Below are 19,313 nucleotides of genomic sequence, written 5' to 3' on the forward strand. Positions count from 1 at the left end.
TTTCTCATTTCTGTTTCTGTTTATGTGAGTAGACTCCTTTTTTCTTGATAAGTCTGGCTAGGGGTTTATCTATTTTGTTTATTTTCTTGAAGAACCAGCTCCTGCTTTCATTTATTCTTTCTGTTGTTTTATTCTTCTCGATTTCATTTATTTCTGCTCTAATCTTTATTATGTCCCTCCTTCTGCTGACTTTGGGCCTCATTTGTTCTTCTTTTTCTAGTTTCGTTAATTGTGAGTTTAGACTGCTCATATGGGATTGTTCTTTCCTGAGGTAGGCCTGTGTTGCAGTATACTTTCCTCTTAGCACGGCCTTGGCTGCGTCCCACAGATTTTGCGGTGTTGAATTATTGTTGTCATTTTTCTCCATATATTGCTTGATCTCTGTTTTTATTTGGTCATTGATCAATTAGTTTTTTAGGAGCATGTTGTGAAGCCTCCATGTGTTTGTTGGATTTTTCATTTTCTTTGCGTAATTTCTTTCTAGTTTCATACCTTTGTGATCTGAGAAACTGGTTGGTACAATTTCAGTCTTTTTTGAATTTACCAAGGCTCTTTTTGTGGCTACTATATGATCTGTTCTTGAAAATGTTCCATGTGCACTTGAGAAGAATGTGTATTCTGCTGCTTTTGGGTGTAAAGTTCTGTAAATGTCTGTTAGGCCCATCTGTTCTAATGTGTTGTTTAGTGCTTCTGTCTCCTTTCTTATGTTCTGCCCGGTTGAACTGTCCTCCAGGGGGCCTGAAAAAGTCTGCGTACTCGCAGGAGGAAGTCTTCTTGATCCTCCTCTACCTCTACCCCATTCTCGGCCTCCTCCTCCACATACGCCTCCACATCCGAGTCCTCCAACCACTCCGATGGCTCCTCCTCCTCCTCCTCCACATACGGCTCCACCTCCTCCACCTGCGCCTCCTCCACATATGCCTCCTCCTCCTCCTCCTGCACATATGGCTCCTCCTCCTGCACATATGCCTCCACATCTGAGTCCTCCAACGACTGATGGCTCCTCCTCCTCCTCCTGCACATACGCCTCCACATACGGCTCCTCCTCTACTAGGCCTCCTCCTCCACATATGGCCCCACGTCCTCCACATACACCTCCACATCCGAGTCATCCGAGTACTCCCACAGCTCCTCTTCCTCCTCCTCCTCCTCCACATATGGCTCCACCTCCGCATACACCTCCTCCTCCTCCTGCACATACGCGTCCTCCTCCACATACGGCTCCACATCCAAGTCCTCCAGCGACTCCGACGGCTCCTCCTCCTCCTCCACATACGGCTCCTCCACCTCCTCCTGCACATACGCCTCGTCCTCCTCCGCATACGGCTCCTCCTGCACATACGGCTCCTCCACATACACCTCCTCCTCTACATACGCCTCCGTCCCCTGCGGGACTTTGCTCTTCAGGCTGGATGTTTTTGGGGCCCCTTCAGGCAAAGTAAATTCTTCCGCTCTGGTCTTCTTTGAGGAGGGCTCCAAGACTTCAGCCCTATCCCATGAGACAGCCACACCTCTTTTCACCTGGACATGATTGCCAATGCGTGCTGTTCCCAGGTGTGGTGGAAAGGAGTCTTGTGTGGAGAGGGAGGAACTTCCCATTCCCCCAAGACCTGAGGTTGAGTCATCTCATGAGGCCCACTGCTAACAGTATCTGGAGGCAACTGAGGGATTCCTGGGAACGGAAATTTCAGACATGAGAAAACAAGAAAAAGTGTGTGAAGTCTATAGGAGTTGAGATGGTCATTTGACTATTCCTATGTGGGCACATGGCCTGGAAGTACATACATATGTGAAATCACAGAATGCCATGAGATGAACATTTTATCTGAGGTATGTGTGTTGTGTAATTATGTGGGATTGAGGGTGTGGAGGTCTGTGTATGTTCTGGGACATACCCGGTGAGAGTTTCTGACATTGGCAACAGTGTAGTGAATGACGGTGTACATGTGCGTGTGGTGCGACAATACATGTGAACAGGCGTGGTACGTGTTCGTATTGTGCAACAGTTAAAGACAGAGCGTGTTGGAGGAAGTATGCTGGAGCTTCCCAGAAGTGCAGCTGCCTGAAGGGCTGAAGGCGTTCAGCTGAAGGTTTTGTGGGTGAAGTGGTATGTGGAATAGAAAGACTGTACATGAAAGTGCATTCATTTCAGGGCACATGAGTTTTTGAGTACTTATGCTGGCTCTAATGAGGGAGGTAAAACAAGTTACCTGTGTGTAAGGGTGTACATTATTTACGGGTTAGCCTGTAGACAGCTGAGTCTGAGAATGATTGCCTGGGGAGGGAAGGTGGAAGTGTGTATCTATGTAACGCCCATAGAGATTGGGAAGGACACGTCTGGAATGAAGGCATGTGTATATGAGAGAAAAAGTGAAAGGAAGGAATAATGGGGCTGTATCTGGTATGAAGGAATATAGGGTGTGTGTGCGTGTGTGTGTGTGTGTGTGTGTGAGTTTGTGCTGACCTGAGGAAAGAGGTTGTAATTGAATTCCCACACTGTTATCAGCACAGCCCACTATCTCACAGCTGTCCCTGTGTTCATATGGGGAACTGTCCTATCCTTGAAAGCACACCCCCAGTTTGTCCCTCTACAGAGGCTTCAGTCTTAGTTCCTCTGCCCTGAAGCCCTTTCCTGTTTTTGAAGGGAAAGTGAAATAAGTAGGGATTGGGCTGAGCAGCTCAGCTGTTCATCCTGCCCAGCCTTTGTGATCTGATCTCCCTTACCATCCTCAGCAGCAGCATGAAGCTTTCCTGGTGTCTCACTGCGGCCTGGGACCACCACACGTGCCTCAGGCTCAGGAGAATCCTCTGGGGTGTTCTCGAATTCTGAGGAGTGAATACAAAACAACAGATGTGGCATTTTCTGGGATCTGTATCCATTCAAAAAAGACATGTTGAGTGGACAATCATGTTAGGCATTGAAACCCCCCCATGAAATTAAGCATTTGAAACTTCACTTGCTCCAAAATATAAGGAAACAACAATTACGAAAATTGTGTGTAGTAGATGTCAGTGATATTGGGTATCCTGTATGTGATGTTTCTAAGGATGTATACAGAATATCAAAACTAGTGACTAAAATTAGTTATTAGCTCCTTTTTCCTCATGAGAAATTATATAATTAGAGGACATAGGGGTACAAGATTTAAAAGAATTCTGCGTGTCTACCTGCCTGCCTATCTATCTAGATTAGTATCTATATTGATCTAGATATATAGAAAGATAGAGATATCTATATAAATACAGAGAGGTGTACAGATACATTTTTGCAGGGAATTCCTGGGCTGTAGCCGTGGTGCTGGAGATGTTCAAAGGAAGACTTTACAGACTTGCCCCAGATTGCTCTTCTGGGAATGTATTTGTGTGTTTCTCCAAGGCTCTTAACCTCCCTATTCAGATCTTTTAAAATCCTCTTTCATAGGAGGCTTACACACCCACATGATAGATTTCTGCCCATGGATTGGAAGTGGACACCCTGGGCAGTTCTTGGACAAGGGGTCGCTTATGGCCACTGCTGAGGGAAGGGACTCAGTTCTGAGCCTGGGCCATCGCGCTGCCCCGTCTGCCCGCCTGGCTCTTCCTCAGCCCCTTCTCGCTCTCGGCCCACACCATAGTGAGTAAGACTGTCTCCAGAAGCGGTGGGGAAGTAGTGTCTGTGCCAGGCCGGGGAGCATGAGCTGCCAGTGACTGCAGAGAGGAAAAGCCTTTCTCTCAACCTGCCCTTTTCCTGGACTTATGTTCGTCTCACTGGTGTCAGAGGGGGACTGGGCCCTGGGCCGGGAGCATGCTTCCTCCAGAACTAAGGTAGTTCTGACCATGTGATTAAGTTTTCTGCAGTGGGAAATGAGTGGCAACCAGGCATAGGCATGAAGTCCTGCTCTGTGCCCTGCCGTGTTCTTCCCTTTTCTAGCTAACTGGGAAGTTGATAACCTGCGGTCTATTTGAAAGCTGAGTGTTAAAGATAAAAAGTTTCTATCAGCAGGGAGACTTGCCCTATTCCTTCACATACACTAATTGTTACATAAGAAATAGATTCCTTCGTGTATTAGTTACTAAGGCCTCTTCTACTCCAACTAATGATTCTACTCCGTTAGTGATATAATGAGTTTTGAGTAGCAAATAATTGGACCTGGTACGTATTAAGCAAGCCATTATCTTAGAAACTACTGTGTGTCTTCCCTTGGCCTATGTATGTATGCTGTATACGTGTGTAGGTGTGAATTGGTGTGAATGTGTTTTACATGTCTTATAGTTTACACTAAAAAATATCTCTGAACATGCACTGTTCGTATGAAGCTGAGTTGAAGACAGACTCACTTTCCAAGCCTCTCTCCAAGGCCCCACTGGAGTGTGCTGAAATCCCAAACATTGTTGCAATGTCACGTTCTCTTCATGAGCCACCACTGGGACCCTCAGCTTTGGTCCTGACCTGTCCCCTCCCACTACTGAGCACCTGCTCTTCCTCATAGGACTTGTTTACTTTTTAAAACCTCACAGTCACCACAACTATTTCAGTTTCCCGTTTTTCCCGAAAGAGCCACTTTCTCAATCCAACCATTGTGGTTAAATGGTATTGTGTGTACATGTGTGTGCAAGTGTGTGTGTGTGTGTGTATCCTGCTGGTTTTTTTCTCACATTTCATAAAGGAGCCTCACATTTACATCTCTATAGTCTGAGACAGTGAAAGAAAGGTCTCAATGTCTGAGATGATCTAAGAAATCAATTAATTTTCTGTATAACTTTATACTCTCATCCCTTCACCTCCAATTTTAGGTAGTCAAAGTTTTTTCCTAATTTTCCATTTACCTCTTTGAGCCACACTTTTTTCATTAACTGGAAAAAGTATTGTTTGAAAATTTGTAACATTGGAAGAAAGGAAAGGGAAATACATTCTATAGGAAATATCATACCAATCAATCACTCCATCTGTGGTACAGGAACCCAGAGTGGCACGATGTGGGGAACACAGGTCCTGAGCCACAGAGACAAGGACCTGGTCTCGGGAACCTCTTCTCGGCCCTCGGGTGATCTGGTCCCTGAGAACGAGCGGCGCACCCACACCTTCTCCTCCCTCCCACCTTCCTGCCCTTTCTCTCCCATTAGTAGGAATCCTCGCTCCTTTTTTCTTTAGAAGATGGTTTCTAGCTCCCCAGTGCTCAGAGAATATCACTGACAGAAACCTCCTGACATCCTGGCCGCTTTGGGGGCACGTGTGGTTTCAAGGTGTTTCCTTTTTTGTTTTTGCTTCATGGCTCAGCACCTCAGAGAGTGACTGAAATCAGGTGCCTTCCTCCCTGGAACTCTGGTGCCACAGGTTCAAGTCAAAGCCGAGAATCAAGTATATCAAAGAACAGCAAGCGACTGGAGAGTCTCTCTCCTCACTCACTCACTCACGCACTCACTCACTCACTGGCCTGGCCGGTGCTTAAGTACACCAGTAGGGCCATTATGATGTAAGTGAGACAGGGTTCCGTAGCATTCTGACCCGTGCATCAGGACGGACCACTGACGGGTGGGGATCCTTTTACCCAACAAATACAGATTTATATTTTTGTTCAGATTCAAATTATATTATATAACTAGTAGAAAGAGTACCCACGAAGCCGGGAGGTCCCCAACTGTTTCGCAAGTGGCATTACTAATCACCAGGTTCTCTTTAAATCCAAATTAATCATGGCATATCCCTTATGAAATAAAGATGATATATAGTTACTTCTTAGTACAGTTTACTAACAAGACCTTCCAAGGTGTTTTCTCTGTTACATGTGTTTTTAAAAGAATGAAGTAATGATTTTATAAATTTCCTTTGGAACTCATAAAACATAGGCATGCATTTCACAGTGTGTGACCTGGGTTGTTGGTCTGTCTCATGAATTTTGAAACCCTGCACAAACAGGAAAGCTTATGGCCATGAATATGAAATTTTCTCCTTAGTACTTTTTCTAAGAGAGATCACTCAGGGAAGTGCTGGGGTCATCCAAGACTATGCCCTCTGGACTATGTAGCTGGAGCGTGCTCACACTGAGCCTCCAGCAATTCATCAATCCCAGTTTAAGTGTTTCTACCCTTACCATCCTTAGCGGTAACCTTCTGTTCCTGGTAAACTATTGTCAGTATTCCTGTTTCTCGCCATTGTTTAAAGTGGCAGCTTACTCTGATATCAATTCTCTGATGAATCTGTCACAATGTCAAGAAGAGCTGTCATTTTACAAATTGTTTATCTTTTTCCTGTTGTAAAGACAGAAGTGAGGACTTCCAAGCTCTTTACATGCCAGACCAGAAACTAGATTTAAGCATAGGCTTCACAGTTATTTCCAGGTAACCTTATGTAAACCCATATACTGGCTTCGAGGTTTTTGTGTGCACAAAGATTATTGGACAAGAGCAATATTTTCAAAATAATTTTCTATGTTATTTTAATAGATACTCAATATCTATTATTTGATAATCAAATAATTTGATTATTTATTGTTGTTTGTCTTTAAAGAGACTTCAGCAAATGTATGCCAAATTTGTTGTTTATATTCTGTTGGGTCTTGCTTCACCAAAGGTCTCTTCTGTCCCTTGAATGGTCCTTCACTTTTCTCTGCGTCCCACACAGAGCCCGCTTGGGCCCCTGCCTGCCAGTAGCATCAGCAGGCATTGTGAGTAGTAAGTACCGTGGGCACCCACATGGAGACACTGCTTAATCTCTCAACCTCGATGTGGGAGTTCAGTCAGGAATGCAGTGGTGCCTGATAACCCTGAGGCCCACTACACACAACTTCTTTGATCACTGGCTGTGCCCAGCTCTTAGCCCCATCAAAGAGGACAGGCCTGGCATTTATCCCGCAGTGAGAATAGCTGCATTTGCCTCCTATTTAGACACTGAAAACAAATTTGGCATACATTTTATTGAAGTCTCTTAAAAGGCAGCTGATGAATGTCATCTCTCTACCCTATATTACCTTATTTGAGAAATTAAATGAATGAAGAAGTAGCATGTGGAAGCAAATGTAGAATGTCCAGATTGTGAAATATTATTCAGGTGCCTTGGATAAGCAGACATGCTTAAAGAGTATCACCAGATTGGGCAAACTATCCAACTACTTGGGTCAAGCTGTGCAGGTCTGGAGCAGCAATTTTCCCAGTGATGGAGAAGTACCTAGAGGAACAGTGGTAACTAACTGCCTTATGAGCCATTTATGCTCAAAAGGAAGAAAGGAAAATCAGGATCATACATACCAAGTTCTTGCTCCCATACTCGCTAATCAAGTTTCACTTCACAATGCATTGGGGCAAAGGGAGAATGGTACAGATGGAGGCCAGGAGTGCGCTTCAGAAAATTCTGTCCATATAGAAACTACTGGAGTAGGGGAAAGCCACTGTGCTCTAGTAGGAGAGTTTAATAACTTTCAACATTACTGAGCCTTTATTAGATCAGTTCCCACAGAGATTTTCCAAGATGGTCAGGATCAGAATGACTTGCCAACTCAGCTTTCCTCACTATCAAAATGAAGCTCTCCAACTGGTAGCCTGCAACCAAGTTCAGACTTTGTGTTGTTATTCGGAATCAAGAATTGTCTTTTCCTTTCTTAATTTCTGCCAGTATTTTACATGGGAGAGTTCCCCTAAACTGTAGATACACAACTCCTCATGACTGTATAGACGGCACCACTGGCCCACTTCTAAGTGGCAGTCATTGCCTGCTTCTGAGTGACAGCTGCTGTCACTAGACAACATGAGCACTCTTCATTTTGCCAGTTTTCACCATATATCTAGTGCGATCATAATGTTCTTCTATAGGATCTGCCTCATTCGTCTACGTATCTGTCACCTGTAGGCATCTGCATTTGTAAACTCTGCTCTAAGGGAAGACCAAGTTTAGTCACATTTGACCCCTTCCATCTCATCTGTAGGAGATACCTGGAACTTGTTTGGGATTATAACCAATCCCAGCAGATGCTGAGCCACCTCTGTTCTTCCTGCAAACCTTCCTTCTTCCTAACTCATACGTTCCATTTAGTTCGCAACCTGCCTCTTTCCATGATTTTCACTGTGAGATTGCCCTTGCAAACTCAGTTATGTCTGTGTACCATACCCCGAGGCACCTGGATCTTGTGTATATAACTTGTGTTTAAATCTCTGAGTTAGTCTAGTTGGAATCAGAAGGTACAGAAATGAAGACTGCTATGCTTCCATTTGCTAGACAGACTCTCTCTCCCCCTGCCTACACTTGAGATGAGCTCAGGCTACACTTATTTGTGCTATAATGTGCACTGCTGGTCCTAAGGCAGAGGCATAACAGCAGGGTTGGTAAGTCAAAAAAGCTTATTATACTGCCAAACTGGAGGAGCCAGAGCAGAGCAGATGGAAAACCAGAGAAATAAAACATAAATGAGAATAAGAAAATTTTGGCACTTACTTATGATCAGTAACTTTAATAAGTATAACATTATTCTGGCAGAAGGAAAGATATCTGTTTAAATCAGGGCCTTTACTTTTCATTATAGCTGATACCCAGAAAAAAAGACAAGAGCAGACTTCCCTGTGAACAATATAAGACTACCTTAAAATGACATTTTTAATCTCTTCTGCAGTGGAACAAATCCTTTATTTCATTTTATAAAGATAATGATCACTTAATTTGTACAGTTCCAATAATACTTACTTTTACATTAACACTTAAATGAAACTGGTCTTTGGCTACCAAATTTCCTCTTAAACACCCATCAGGTGACATTTGCACAAGTTTTCTCCCAAGTCCTTTTTTATAAAGCAGGTATGAGTCCAACTTGGCAGTTGCTGAAAGAATTGACTCAGAAATTCTTGCAGTTTCTTTGGGCTCTGCCTCTTCTGAAACATAACATTTTTCAACACATAAAAGATAATTCCTTTTATTGCTATAACATAAAACTGCTTTATTTCTTCCCAGGGAAAAAGAGGTAGGGTAGGGAGGGTGGTAAAAAGGGCTTCTGCTACCACTATGAGAGAGAGAATCCCTGCAGTAGTATTTTCCCCCAGCCACACCACTGAGGGAGGGCCAGGGTGAAAGTGTCCCTGCAGACTGGCACAAGGGCAGGGGTAGGGGCAGAGCAGAGCAGGGGCATCTCACCGAGGACACTGCCCAGGGAGCCAGGAAGGCCTGAACAGAAAGCTTCTGCCATTTTATGGACCAGGGGCTGGTGGAGATTGAGAGGGAAGGGATAGGTGCAGAAGATGCTAAAAATTGGGTCAGGCTAGAGAAAAGTGTTTTTAACCACCCCACCTTCCCACTATAAGGAGGCGGCAGAGGTGTCTTAACAGGTCTTAGCTAAGCCCACCATTCCTCTGCCCATCCTCACATAAGGGAGCCTCTGTACACAGTGCTAGGCAGAAACGCACAAGGGTCTGAAGCGCTCAGTTGCAACTCTCTCTCCAGAGCCCGCAGAGCACAGCTGCGCAGAGTCTGGTGTGGAGCAGACAGCTTCCCCCCGTGAGGCTTTCAGTTTGACTCCACAAAAATCATTTTCTTTTTCATCTTGTGCCTTTTCTTACGCTGTTCCACCTCCTCAGAAAAACGTTTGTCTTCTCCTTCAGATGAGCTCTTGTCTGTTTTTCGGGCCTGTATTTATCTTGTCAATAGTTATGTCTTCTGTGGAACATCTGCTTAAAACTGACCCAGATAAGGGTCAGCCCCCTTAAGCCACCTCGTTTAGAGAGCCCTGCTCTGGATGTGGCCATTCTGTAACGAGACCCATAGTCCTCCACATTTCTAATGCATGTCCAGGAGGCCCAGCAATCCAGAATCCCTGTCCAAAAGTCTTGACCCAAGGGTGTATACAAACTAAAGCATGCAGGGTGGTCAAGAGGTGGCTTTTTGGGGATGATAATGATGGATGGAGGGTGAACAGTGTGGGCTGGGATGCCCATAGGTCCTTGCTGTACTGGATGGAGCCCAGGAGAGCAAAAGAAAAGGGTCCTCTGGAATTGGTGACTCAGGGCTTTTTATCTCTGTATCACTAATTTCCACAGGAAACTCACTTGTGGTGAAACAATTTAAGTTTATACTGAATTTCAATGTTACGAAGATCCATGTTTTTTTAAATATATTTTTTAAAATTTTGGTATTGTTAATATACAATTACATGAGCAACATTGTGGTTACTAGATTCCCCCAATTATCAAGTCCTCTCCACATACCCCATTACAGTCACTGTCCTTCCAGGTAGTGAGATGCTATGGAGTCACTTTTTGTCTTCTCTGTGCTATACAGCCTTCTCCATGCGTGCCCCCCTACATTATGTGTGCTAATTGTAATGTCCTTTATTCCCCTTCTCCCTCCCTTCCCACCCCATCCCCCCCATTACCTTTCCCTTGGGCAACTGTTAGTCCATTCTTGGGCTCTGTGAATCTGCTGCTGTTTTGTTCCTTCAGTTTTTCCTTTGTTCTTATACTCCACATATGAGTGAAATCATTTGGTACTTGTCTTTCTCTGTCTGGCTTATTTCACTAAGCATAATAACCTCTAGCTCCATCCATGTTGTTGCAAATGGTAGGACTTGTTTTCTTCTAATGGCTGAATAATATCCCATTGTGCATATGTACCACTCATCTACTTTATCCATTCATCTACTGATGGACACTTAGGTTGCTTCCATTTCTTGGCTATTGTAAATACTGCTGCAATAAACATAGGGGTGCATATGTCTTTTTCAAACTGGGCTCCTGCATTCTTAAGGTTAATTCCTAGGAGTGGAATTCCTGGGTCAAATGGTATTTCTGTTTTGAGTTTTTTGAGGAACCTCCATACTGCTTTCCACAATGGTTGAACTAATTTATATTCCCACCAGCAGTGTAGGAGGGTTCCCCTTTCTCTGCATCTTTGCCAACATTTGTTGTTGTTTGTCTTTTGGATGATGGCCATCCTAACTGGTGTGAGGTGATACCTCATTGTGGTTTTAATTTGCAATTCTCTGATGATTAGCGATGTGGAACATCTTTTCATGTGTCTGTTGACCATCTGAACTTCTTCTTTGGAGAAGTGTCTGTTCAGATCCTCTGCCCATTTTTTAATTGGCTTATTTGCTTTTTGTTTGTTGAGGTGTGTGAGCTCTTTGTATATTTTGGATGTCAACCCCTTATTGGATATGTCATTAAAAAATATATTCTCCCATACTGTAGGATGTCTTTTTGTTCTACTGATGGTGTCCTTTGCTGTACAGAAGGTTTTTAGTTTGATATAAGTCTCACTTGTTCATTTTTGCTTTTGTTTCCCTTGCCCGGGGAGATATGTTTGTGAAGAAGTTGTTCATGTTTATATTCAAGAGAGTTTTGCCTGTTTTCTTCTAAGAGTTTTATGGTTTCATGACTTAGATTCAGGTCTTTGATCCATTTCAAGTTTACTTTTGTGTATGGAGTTAGACAGCAATCCAGTTTCATTCTCTTACATGTAGCTGTCCAGTTTTACCAACACCAGGTGTTGAAGAGGCTGTCATTTCCCCATTGTATGTCCAAGGCTCCTTTATTGTATATTAATTGACCATATATGTTTGGGTTACTGTCTGGAGACTCTATTCTGTTCCACTGGTCTGTGGCTCTGTTCTTGTGCCAGTACCAAATTGTCTTGATTACTGTGGCTTTGTCGTAGAGCTTGAAGTTGGGGAGCGAGACCCCCCTGCTTTATTCTTCCTTCTCAGGATTGCTTTGGCTATTCAGGGTCTTTTGTGGTTTCATATGAAGTTTAGAATTATTTGTTCCAGTTTGTTGAAGAATGCTGTTGGTATTTTGATAGGGATTGCATTGAATCTGTTGAGGATCCATGTTTTTGACAGCAGAACTTTAAAACATATTTAGCATAAAATTTTGGTAGCTGGATTTATAACTTTTAAATATTTAGAGAAAAGGTATGCAGGCCTCTATTTGTACTCTTACCTGAGCCCTGAAAATATAAGGAGTGGGCCTGCATTTGCTAACATTTTTACAATAAGTATTTCATCTGCAGTCTCTAAATTTAACTGTCTTCTCTGTGGTTTCATGATACTTTTATGTTCTTCCATTACCACAATTTCATGTTGCATATTAGTTATTCACCTTCATCGGGTTTTTTTCCTCACGGGATTACATGAGAGCAAGTGTCCTTTTTATTGCTACTCCCTCCTCTGCCTACACTGATTGTACCACATAAAAATATGACCAATACTGAAATTTGGGCTAAGATAATTTCTTGAGTCTTTTCCTTTCTGAATCTCTTCATCCACAAAGTGACTCATTTTCCAGGGCTCTTAGGTTCACATAATAGCTTACTTTTCTTCTTTTACTCTGTTTAGAGTCTGCAAACTTATTCCTGAATGTCCACTTTATTATGGAAGTAAACAAATAATATTGTGTTTTTCTTCTGGAAGTTCCTCCCAAGCTCTACACTCCACAACTGGAACAAGTCCCTGTCGGAGCAAAGCCTTCAAGACATGTCATGCTTAAATCCTCAGTCACAGCGTATGTCTGCACAGGGAGATTATACAAGGTGTACAAGGATAATACCCATAATGATTATAATAGTAACACGACAACCAAAAAAATTTGTCATCATATGCTGTACAGTGCACTACATATTTTATATTAACTATATGACTTACTATTCATTGATACCCTACAAAGTAGAAATTATTATTTTCCTATTAAAGTTGAGGATATAAACATAGAGAAACTTAACTAACCTGCCTAAATTTATATTAGGTTAAGAATAATGTATGTAGGATTCATACCCAGATACATATTACTGAAGCTCTGACCCTTTCTTTCTAATTAATTTCTCATATCCATCTTTTTCTGGTTGCCATTTACCAAATGGTCACTACATAATTTTGGTCTATAAATATCTGTTAAATTCATGAAAAAAATTAATGAGAGATGATGGATGGATGGATGGATGGATGAATTGATTGATGAATTCAATCAATTAGGTAGGTGGATGATTGATTGATGGATGGGTGGATGGATGAATAGGTGGATGAATGAGTAGATAATAGATTTATAGTTAAGAATAATCATAAAATAAAGGTCATTTGTAGGGAATTAAGGTTAGAATAGATAATAAAGATCCTTGATATAAAGGTAGGTTAAAATCTACCAAACAGCAGGCATAGACATTTAAATTTCTTCATTAATTAATGTAAGTAATATTCTTCCTCCAGGAAATCATTCAAAATAGAAGTGAAAACAGCAGAGGATTTAAAACTTCCATGTGTATCAACACTAATCTAGGGTATTTCTTTAAAAGGCAGATATCTTGGCCCCACCTTCAGGGACTCTGCTGAGATGGTGCTGAAGGGCATACATTTTATCATCACACCAGATGATTCCAATATAAAAAACCTATGAACTACACTTTGGGGAATCTATTACTAGAAAAAAGTAGGTATATGTTTTCCCCCTTATCCTCAGAAGCAAGGAGAAAAGAACAATTCTTAATAGAGTCTTTACTAGAATGATCCGTTTAAAGTGCTTTGGTCCACGTCCCAATCTCAGTTCCCAGAGTCCCCTGGGCGTCCTAAGCCGCTCAGACGGGGCTGCTCGGGCCTCACAGAGCAGCAACCCTGCCGGCGGGCGGCGCTCAGGCTGCGCTCCACGGCCGCTCTCACCGGGCCGCTCGGCGGGGACTCCGCGGAGACTCTGGCATTGCTGGCCTCAGGCTTCCCTCTCTAACTTGATCTTCCCTTCCTCCTTCTCTTCTGCCTCTTCCTTCTACTTTAGTCCTCTCTTCTGGTCTGGGAGTAGAAAAGTCCTCTACAAATTTTTATTTGAATCTATCTGTTGGATTAACCATGCGTTGTGTTTAAACATAGTAGACGAGTATTTGCAGTCTTTATTTTCTGGTTCATAGTGGACTACTACACAGTCTAAGAAAGGGGAAATATTCAGAGCATAGTGGAGGAGTTTACTAGGGAGCAATGGCAACCCTCGAACAAAACTTAAAAAGAGCCAAACAAAGAACACTCCGAGTCCATAGAAAATGCCTTCATGATTAGTATCAAGTCTTGTGTAGGGGCCGGCCTATGGCCGAGGCTGAGTCCCACTATGGCTGAACACCGCCCTTCCACTCTAGTTGACCAATGCCCTAAGATGGCGCACGCTTCCTGGGCGCCACCCTTCCTGGTTTGGTGGCATTAGCATAAGGAAGTTGCTCCTATAGGCTTGCCCCATGCTTCCGCGCTCGTGCTCAGCTCATGCAGAAGGCATGCTAACAATCAGCTTAAAGGTCACGCATGATCTTGATCACCATAGGCCAGCTTTCTTTATATAAGGCGTAAGCAGGAAAGAGAAGCACTCTCTCTCTCTCACTCTCTCTTTCTCTCCTCTCATTATTCCTCTCATTCGCTCCCTCCGGCTGTTGCTTCTTCTCACTCACCTTCTCCCGGCCTTCCGAGCAACAATAAACAACTGAAGTGAACCAGGTCTGTGTACGTATCGCTGTCGTCACCGCCACAAGGGGCGAACACGGTATCTGGTGCCAAAACCCGGGAGTTTTTCTCCAACCACCCAGGGGAGAAACTGGCGGACACGGACACCATAGAGCTTCTTACCCTGAAGCAGTACCTGTGGACCCCATTCGGAAGGATTGCTCGGGAAGGCGCGCCTCAGATGAGAAGGGTGAGTGGACCAACGAACAAAGCAAACGTAGAAGTAGGAAAGGAGATAGCAAGCGGCTGTGGTGGGGATTTCTGTTTTGTCTGTCCGTCATAGTGTTCTTTGTTGTACTGTTCTGTTTTGTCAAAAATGTTATGAAAAGTTAGGGCGCCAGTGAAAGTTCGCGGGATAGCGACGAAGCAAGGAAAGTTCGCGGTGTAGCGACGAATGCAGGTTAGCGATAAGAGTACCCTTTACCCATAAACTTAGGAGTAGCCTTTTATCCTTTAATCGCTAACATGGGATCTGAAGTGTCTAGAATTAGAGTAGAAGAGCCTTTGAGAGCACTCCTGAGGGCCAACGGAACCTCATTAAAAACAAAAACCGCAAGGGCTTTCCTCCACACGGTGGAGAAGCATGCTCCGTGGTTCCTAGATGCAGGAAGAATCACTACCCCCGTGTGGGAAAAGTTAGGCGAGGATCTGCGCAACGCAGATCGCAGGGAGCCGCTTCCGGCTGGGACGCTCCCCATATGGGGGCTGGTTAAGAGCTGCCTAAAGGAGAATAAACCTAGTTGTAGAGAAGCCATAAGGGAGGGAGAGGAGATTCTTGAGGAAGTGAAAGAGTAAAGAGCCTCTGCGAGAGCATCTGAAAGTGGATCTACACAGGGGGGGTCCTCTGATGAGGAAGAGGACCAAGAATTATCAGGAGAAGAGTTAGAGGCTAGGGCTGCTCAGAGAGGACATCAGCCCACATTGTACCCCTCACTGAGCCAACTGAGAATAAGCAGAGAGGAAGGAGAGACTAGCTCAGCCCCTCTCCCCAATAAGAGCAGTAAGGTAGAAGAGATTGTGCCAACCGCCCCAAATTATCCATTTTGCTCTCCAACCTATAGAGCAGAGCCACCCCTTTACCAGAGTTACTCATGTTGTGGTGGCCAGGGGTGCCAAGAACAATTGGGCAAGAATAGATGGAGGGAATGGCTAACCATGGAGGGGAATGCAGCCTTCCCAGTAGTAGAAGATCCAAACACCCAGCAAAGATACCATCAAGCCCTAGATTTTAAGCTTGTTAAAAGCCTAAAGGAAGCTGCCACCACCTAATGGAGTGCAAGCAGCGTTCACTGTGGCCATAGTGGAGTCATTAGCCACTCAGAATCTAACACCAGATGATTGGGCTAATGTAGCCAGAGCATGCCTTACTGGAGGTCAGTACCTGCTATTCAAAAACTGCATGGGCAGAGCTTTCTCAAGACACTGCCCTGCGCAACGCTGCCGCAGGGAACAATCAGTGGAACCTAGAGATGCTAATGGGCACAGGACCTTAGGACAGCATAATCAGATAAATTATCCGCCTGCTGTGTATATGCAAATAGCTACAGCAGCTGTCAAGGCCTGGAAAACACTCCAGGGCATTGGTGATTTACAGGGTCAATTATCTAAAGTACTCCAAGGACCAAATGAGCCTTATGCAGACTTCTTGGCAAGGCTGATGCAAACTGCAGGCCGTATATTTGGAGATGTTGACACAGCAATGCCCCTAGTAAAACAGTTGGCCTATGAGCAAGCAAATAAATGGTGCAAAGAGGCTATCAGGCCTTGGAAAAATAAAGATTTAAATGTGTACCTCAAAGTTTGCAGGGACATCAATGACACTGTAGTGCAAGGACAGGTAATGGCTGCAGCCATAACTCAGGGACTGCAAAATGCGCGCTGCAGGGCTACCCCTCCCGGGGCATGCTTCTATTGCAAGCAGATGGGTCATTTAAAGCCAGATTGCCCGAAATTAGGCGGAGGAGGAGCCAGTGTGACCAACATCCAACCACAACCGAGATTATGTCCCAGATGTAGAAAAGGAAACCATTGGGCAAGAGAGTGCAGATCAGTAGTAGATGTGGAGGGACGCCCACTACACCCGCAGCAGGCAAAAAACAGGAGGCCGGGCCCCCCACCTCAGGGCCCTCAAATGTATGGGGTGATCCAACAAATTCCCAGGACACATTTTCATCTGACAGATCAAGGATCCAGCTTGGAGTTGAAGAACCAAGGAGAGCCACCTCAGGGAGCGCAGGAGTGGACATCCGTGCCACCACCAGACTCGTACTGACTCCCGAGATGGGAGTCCAGTTAGTAGAGTCAGACTTTAAAGGACCATTGCCTAAAGAGACAGTGGGACTTCTATTGGGCCGGAGTTCCACAACTAAAGCAGGATTAATAGTACACCCAGGAGTTATTGACCCAGATTATGAAGGAGTAGTAAAGATTATGGTCTCCTCCCCAAGAGGCGTTACAGCCATTAATTCTGGAGACCGCATTGCTCAAATTCTTATGCTTCCTAGTAAGCATAGACAATATGGGCATAAAAACATGAAAAGAGGTCAATCAGGATTTGGATCATCTGGGGCCCCTCTGACCTGTCTCACATTAGAGTTGGGAGACAGGCCTATGCTTGTCCTAAAGATTAGAGATAGGAACTTCTTAGGACTATTAGACACAGGAGCAGATTGCAGCATTATAAGGGAAGATGAGTGGCCGAAAGATTGGCCTTTAAACCGAGCTGCTCAGACTTTAAGAGGGCGAAGCATAGCCCAAGCCCCATTATGTAGTGCTGCCACACTCCCCTGGAAAGATCCGGAAGGGCATGAGGGAGTAATTCAACCTTATGTGCTGAACATACCGGTGTCTCTCTGGGGAAGAGACATACTGACCCAGATGAATCTTAAACTAACAACAGAAACCTTCTATAGTAATCAGGCAAAGTCCATTATGAGGAAGCAGGGCTATACAGGAGCCGGAGGCATAGGAAAAAACCTGACTGGCAGAGAGACACCTATCCCACTCTCAGGAGTGGTACCCAGTAGGATTGGAGGCCCAGGACTGGGTTTTTCCTCAGGGCCATTGAGGGAAGACAACAATTAAAAATACAATGGCATCGGAGGAGCCCGTGTGGGTTCCTCAGTGGCCCCTTACCAGAGAGAAAAAAGAAGCAGCCCACACATTAGTGCAAGAGCAAATTGCCGCAGGGCATCTTCAAAGTTCTACTTCCCCATGGAATACACCCATATTTGTCATAAGAAAGAAATCAGGAAAATGGAGATTGCTGCATGATCTAAGAGCTGTAAATAATCATGATTCTCATGGGATCAGTGCAATTAGGTTTACCATTGCCTATGGCCCTGCCAAAAGATTGGAAATCAATTGTAATAGATATCAAAGATTGTTTCTTTTCCATCCCTCTTCATTCTGAGGACTGTAAAAAGTTTGCCTTCACTGTACCAGCCATCAACCATGATTGCCCAGATGAGCGGTATGAGTGGAAAGTGTTGCCACAATGCATGGCAAATAGCCCTACTATGTGCCAGTTGTATGTGCATGAGGCCCTGGCAGAAGTTAGAAAAAGGTTCCCTGATGTAATTATCTATCATTATATGGATGATATTCTCTTATGTCATGAAAAGAATAGTAAAGTAGAAGAAGCCCTCTGCTTCTTGCAAGCACACTTTAAGATATGGGGCTTGGAACTAGCACCAGAGAAAATACAGGCAACTTGCACCAAACAGTATTTAGGAATTAAATTGGAAGATACTATTGCTAGGCCATTAAAAATAACCATAAGAACAGATCAATTAAAAACCCTTAATGATTTTCAAAAACTACTTGGAGATATAAATTGGGTAAGGCCATTCCTAAAGCTTACAGATGAAGAGCTCAGTCCATTATATGAGACACTGAAGGGCGATTCTGATTTATCATCTCCGCGCTCTCTCAGTAAGCAAGCCAAGGAAGCCTTGAGCCTAGTCCAATCCCGCTTGCAGCTTGCCCAGGTAGATAGAATAGACTATGGCAAATTGCTATTCCTTATACTGATACCCAGTAATAATAGCCCAACAGGGGTACTTTGGCAGGAAGAGCCAATTCTCTGGGTATATCTGGCCCACTCTCCAAGAAAAACATTAAGATGGTATCCTCAGAGTATAGCTGATTTGATCATCAAGGGAATCAGGACAGCTATAAAAACATTTGGGATTCCCCCAAACATAATAATAACACCTTATACTGCTGAGCAGATTGAATGTCTTACTGCATGCTGTGATGCATGGACTGTTGCCTACACCATCACCAATGCTTCCTTTGACAACCACTACCCAAAATATCCTTGGCTACAGTTCTGCCTCTCTAATCCCGTCATCTTTCCTAAAAACACAAGATGTAATCCCATACCCAAAGCTAAGGTGGTGTTCACTGATGGGTCAAAGAATGGCATTGGGACTGTGGTCACTGGTGACCAATCTTGGACATTCAGTTTTCCAACCACTTCAGCCCAACAAACAGAGCTGTTGGCTGTAGCACAAGCCTTTGCACTTTTCTCACAGGAACCTTTTAACCTTTTAGCAGATAGTCAGTATGTAGTGAATGCTGTGTCCATCTTAGAAAATGTAAGTTATATTAGCCAGTCTTCCCCCATTGCCAACATTTTTAGAAAGCTACAACAACTAATATGGACTCGATCAGACTCGATCAGAACCTTTCTTTATTGGACATGTAAGAGCCCACACTTCCCTCCCAGGACCCATTGCTGAGGGAAGCAGACGTGCCGATGCCCTGACCCGTGAGTTTAACTGCTCAATTTCAACAAATTGAACAAGCTGCTCAATTTCACAAAAAATTCCATGTCAATGCATATACTCTTCGCCTAAAATATATTATTACTAGAGACCAAGCAAGAGCCAT

General features: G+C 43.9%; 2 protein-coding genes across 3 annotated transcripts in view; one reads left to right on the top strand and one right to left on the bottom strand.

Annotated features, from left to right (window-relative positions):
* The window catches only part of VPS26A (VPS26 retromer complex component A), a 183,307-nt gene that overhangs the window by 12,831 nt on the left and 151,163 nt on the right, over nucleotides 1–19,313 (top strand). The gene's annotated exons all lie outside the window — the stretch shown is intronic.
* Nucleotides 748–4,926, bottom strand: LOC130684589 (coiled-coil domain-containing glutamate-rich protein 1-like). 2 transcript variants are annotated; one of them, XM_057505932.1, is made up of 3 exons: nucleotides 2,725–4,926; nucleotides 1,339–1,672; nucleotides 748–1,293 (listed from the first exon to the last, which is right to left on the bottom strand). In XM_057505932.1, the coding sequence occupies exons 2-3, from the start codon at nucleotides 1,597–1,599 to the stop codon at nucleotides 1,051–1,053; spliced, it is 504 nt and encodes a 167-aa protein (XP_057361915.1). In that variant the 5' UTR covers nucleotides 1,600–1,672; nucleotides 2,725–4,926; the 3' UTR covers nucleotides 748–1,050. The 2 variants fall into 2 exon arrangements, with proteins under 2 accessions (XP_057361915.1, XP_057361914.1); XM_057505931.1 differs by having other exon boundaries at nucleotides 748–1,672.

Source organism: Manis pentadactyla, chromosome 8 (assembly GCF_030020395.1).
Source record: "Manis pentadactyla isolate mManPen7 chromosome 8, mManPen7.hap1, whole genome shotgun sequence".
NCBI lineage: Eukaryota > Metazoa > Chordata > Mammalia > Pholidota > Manidae > Manis > Manis pentadactyla.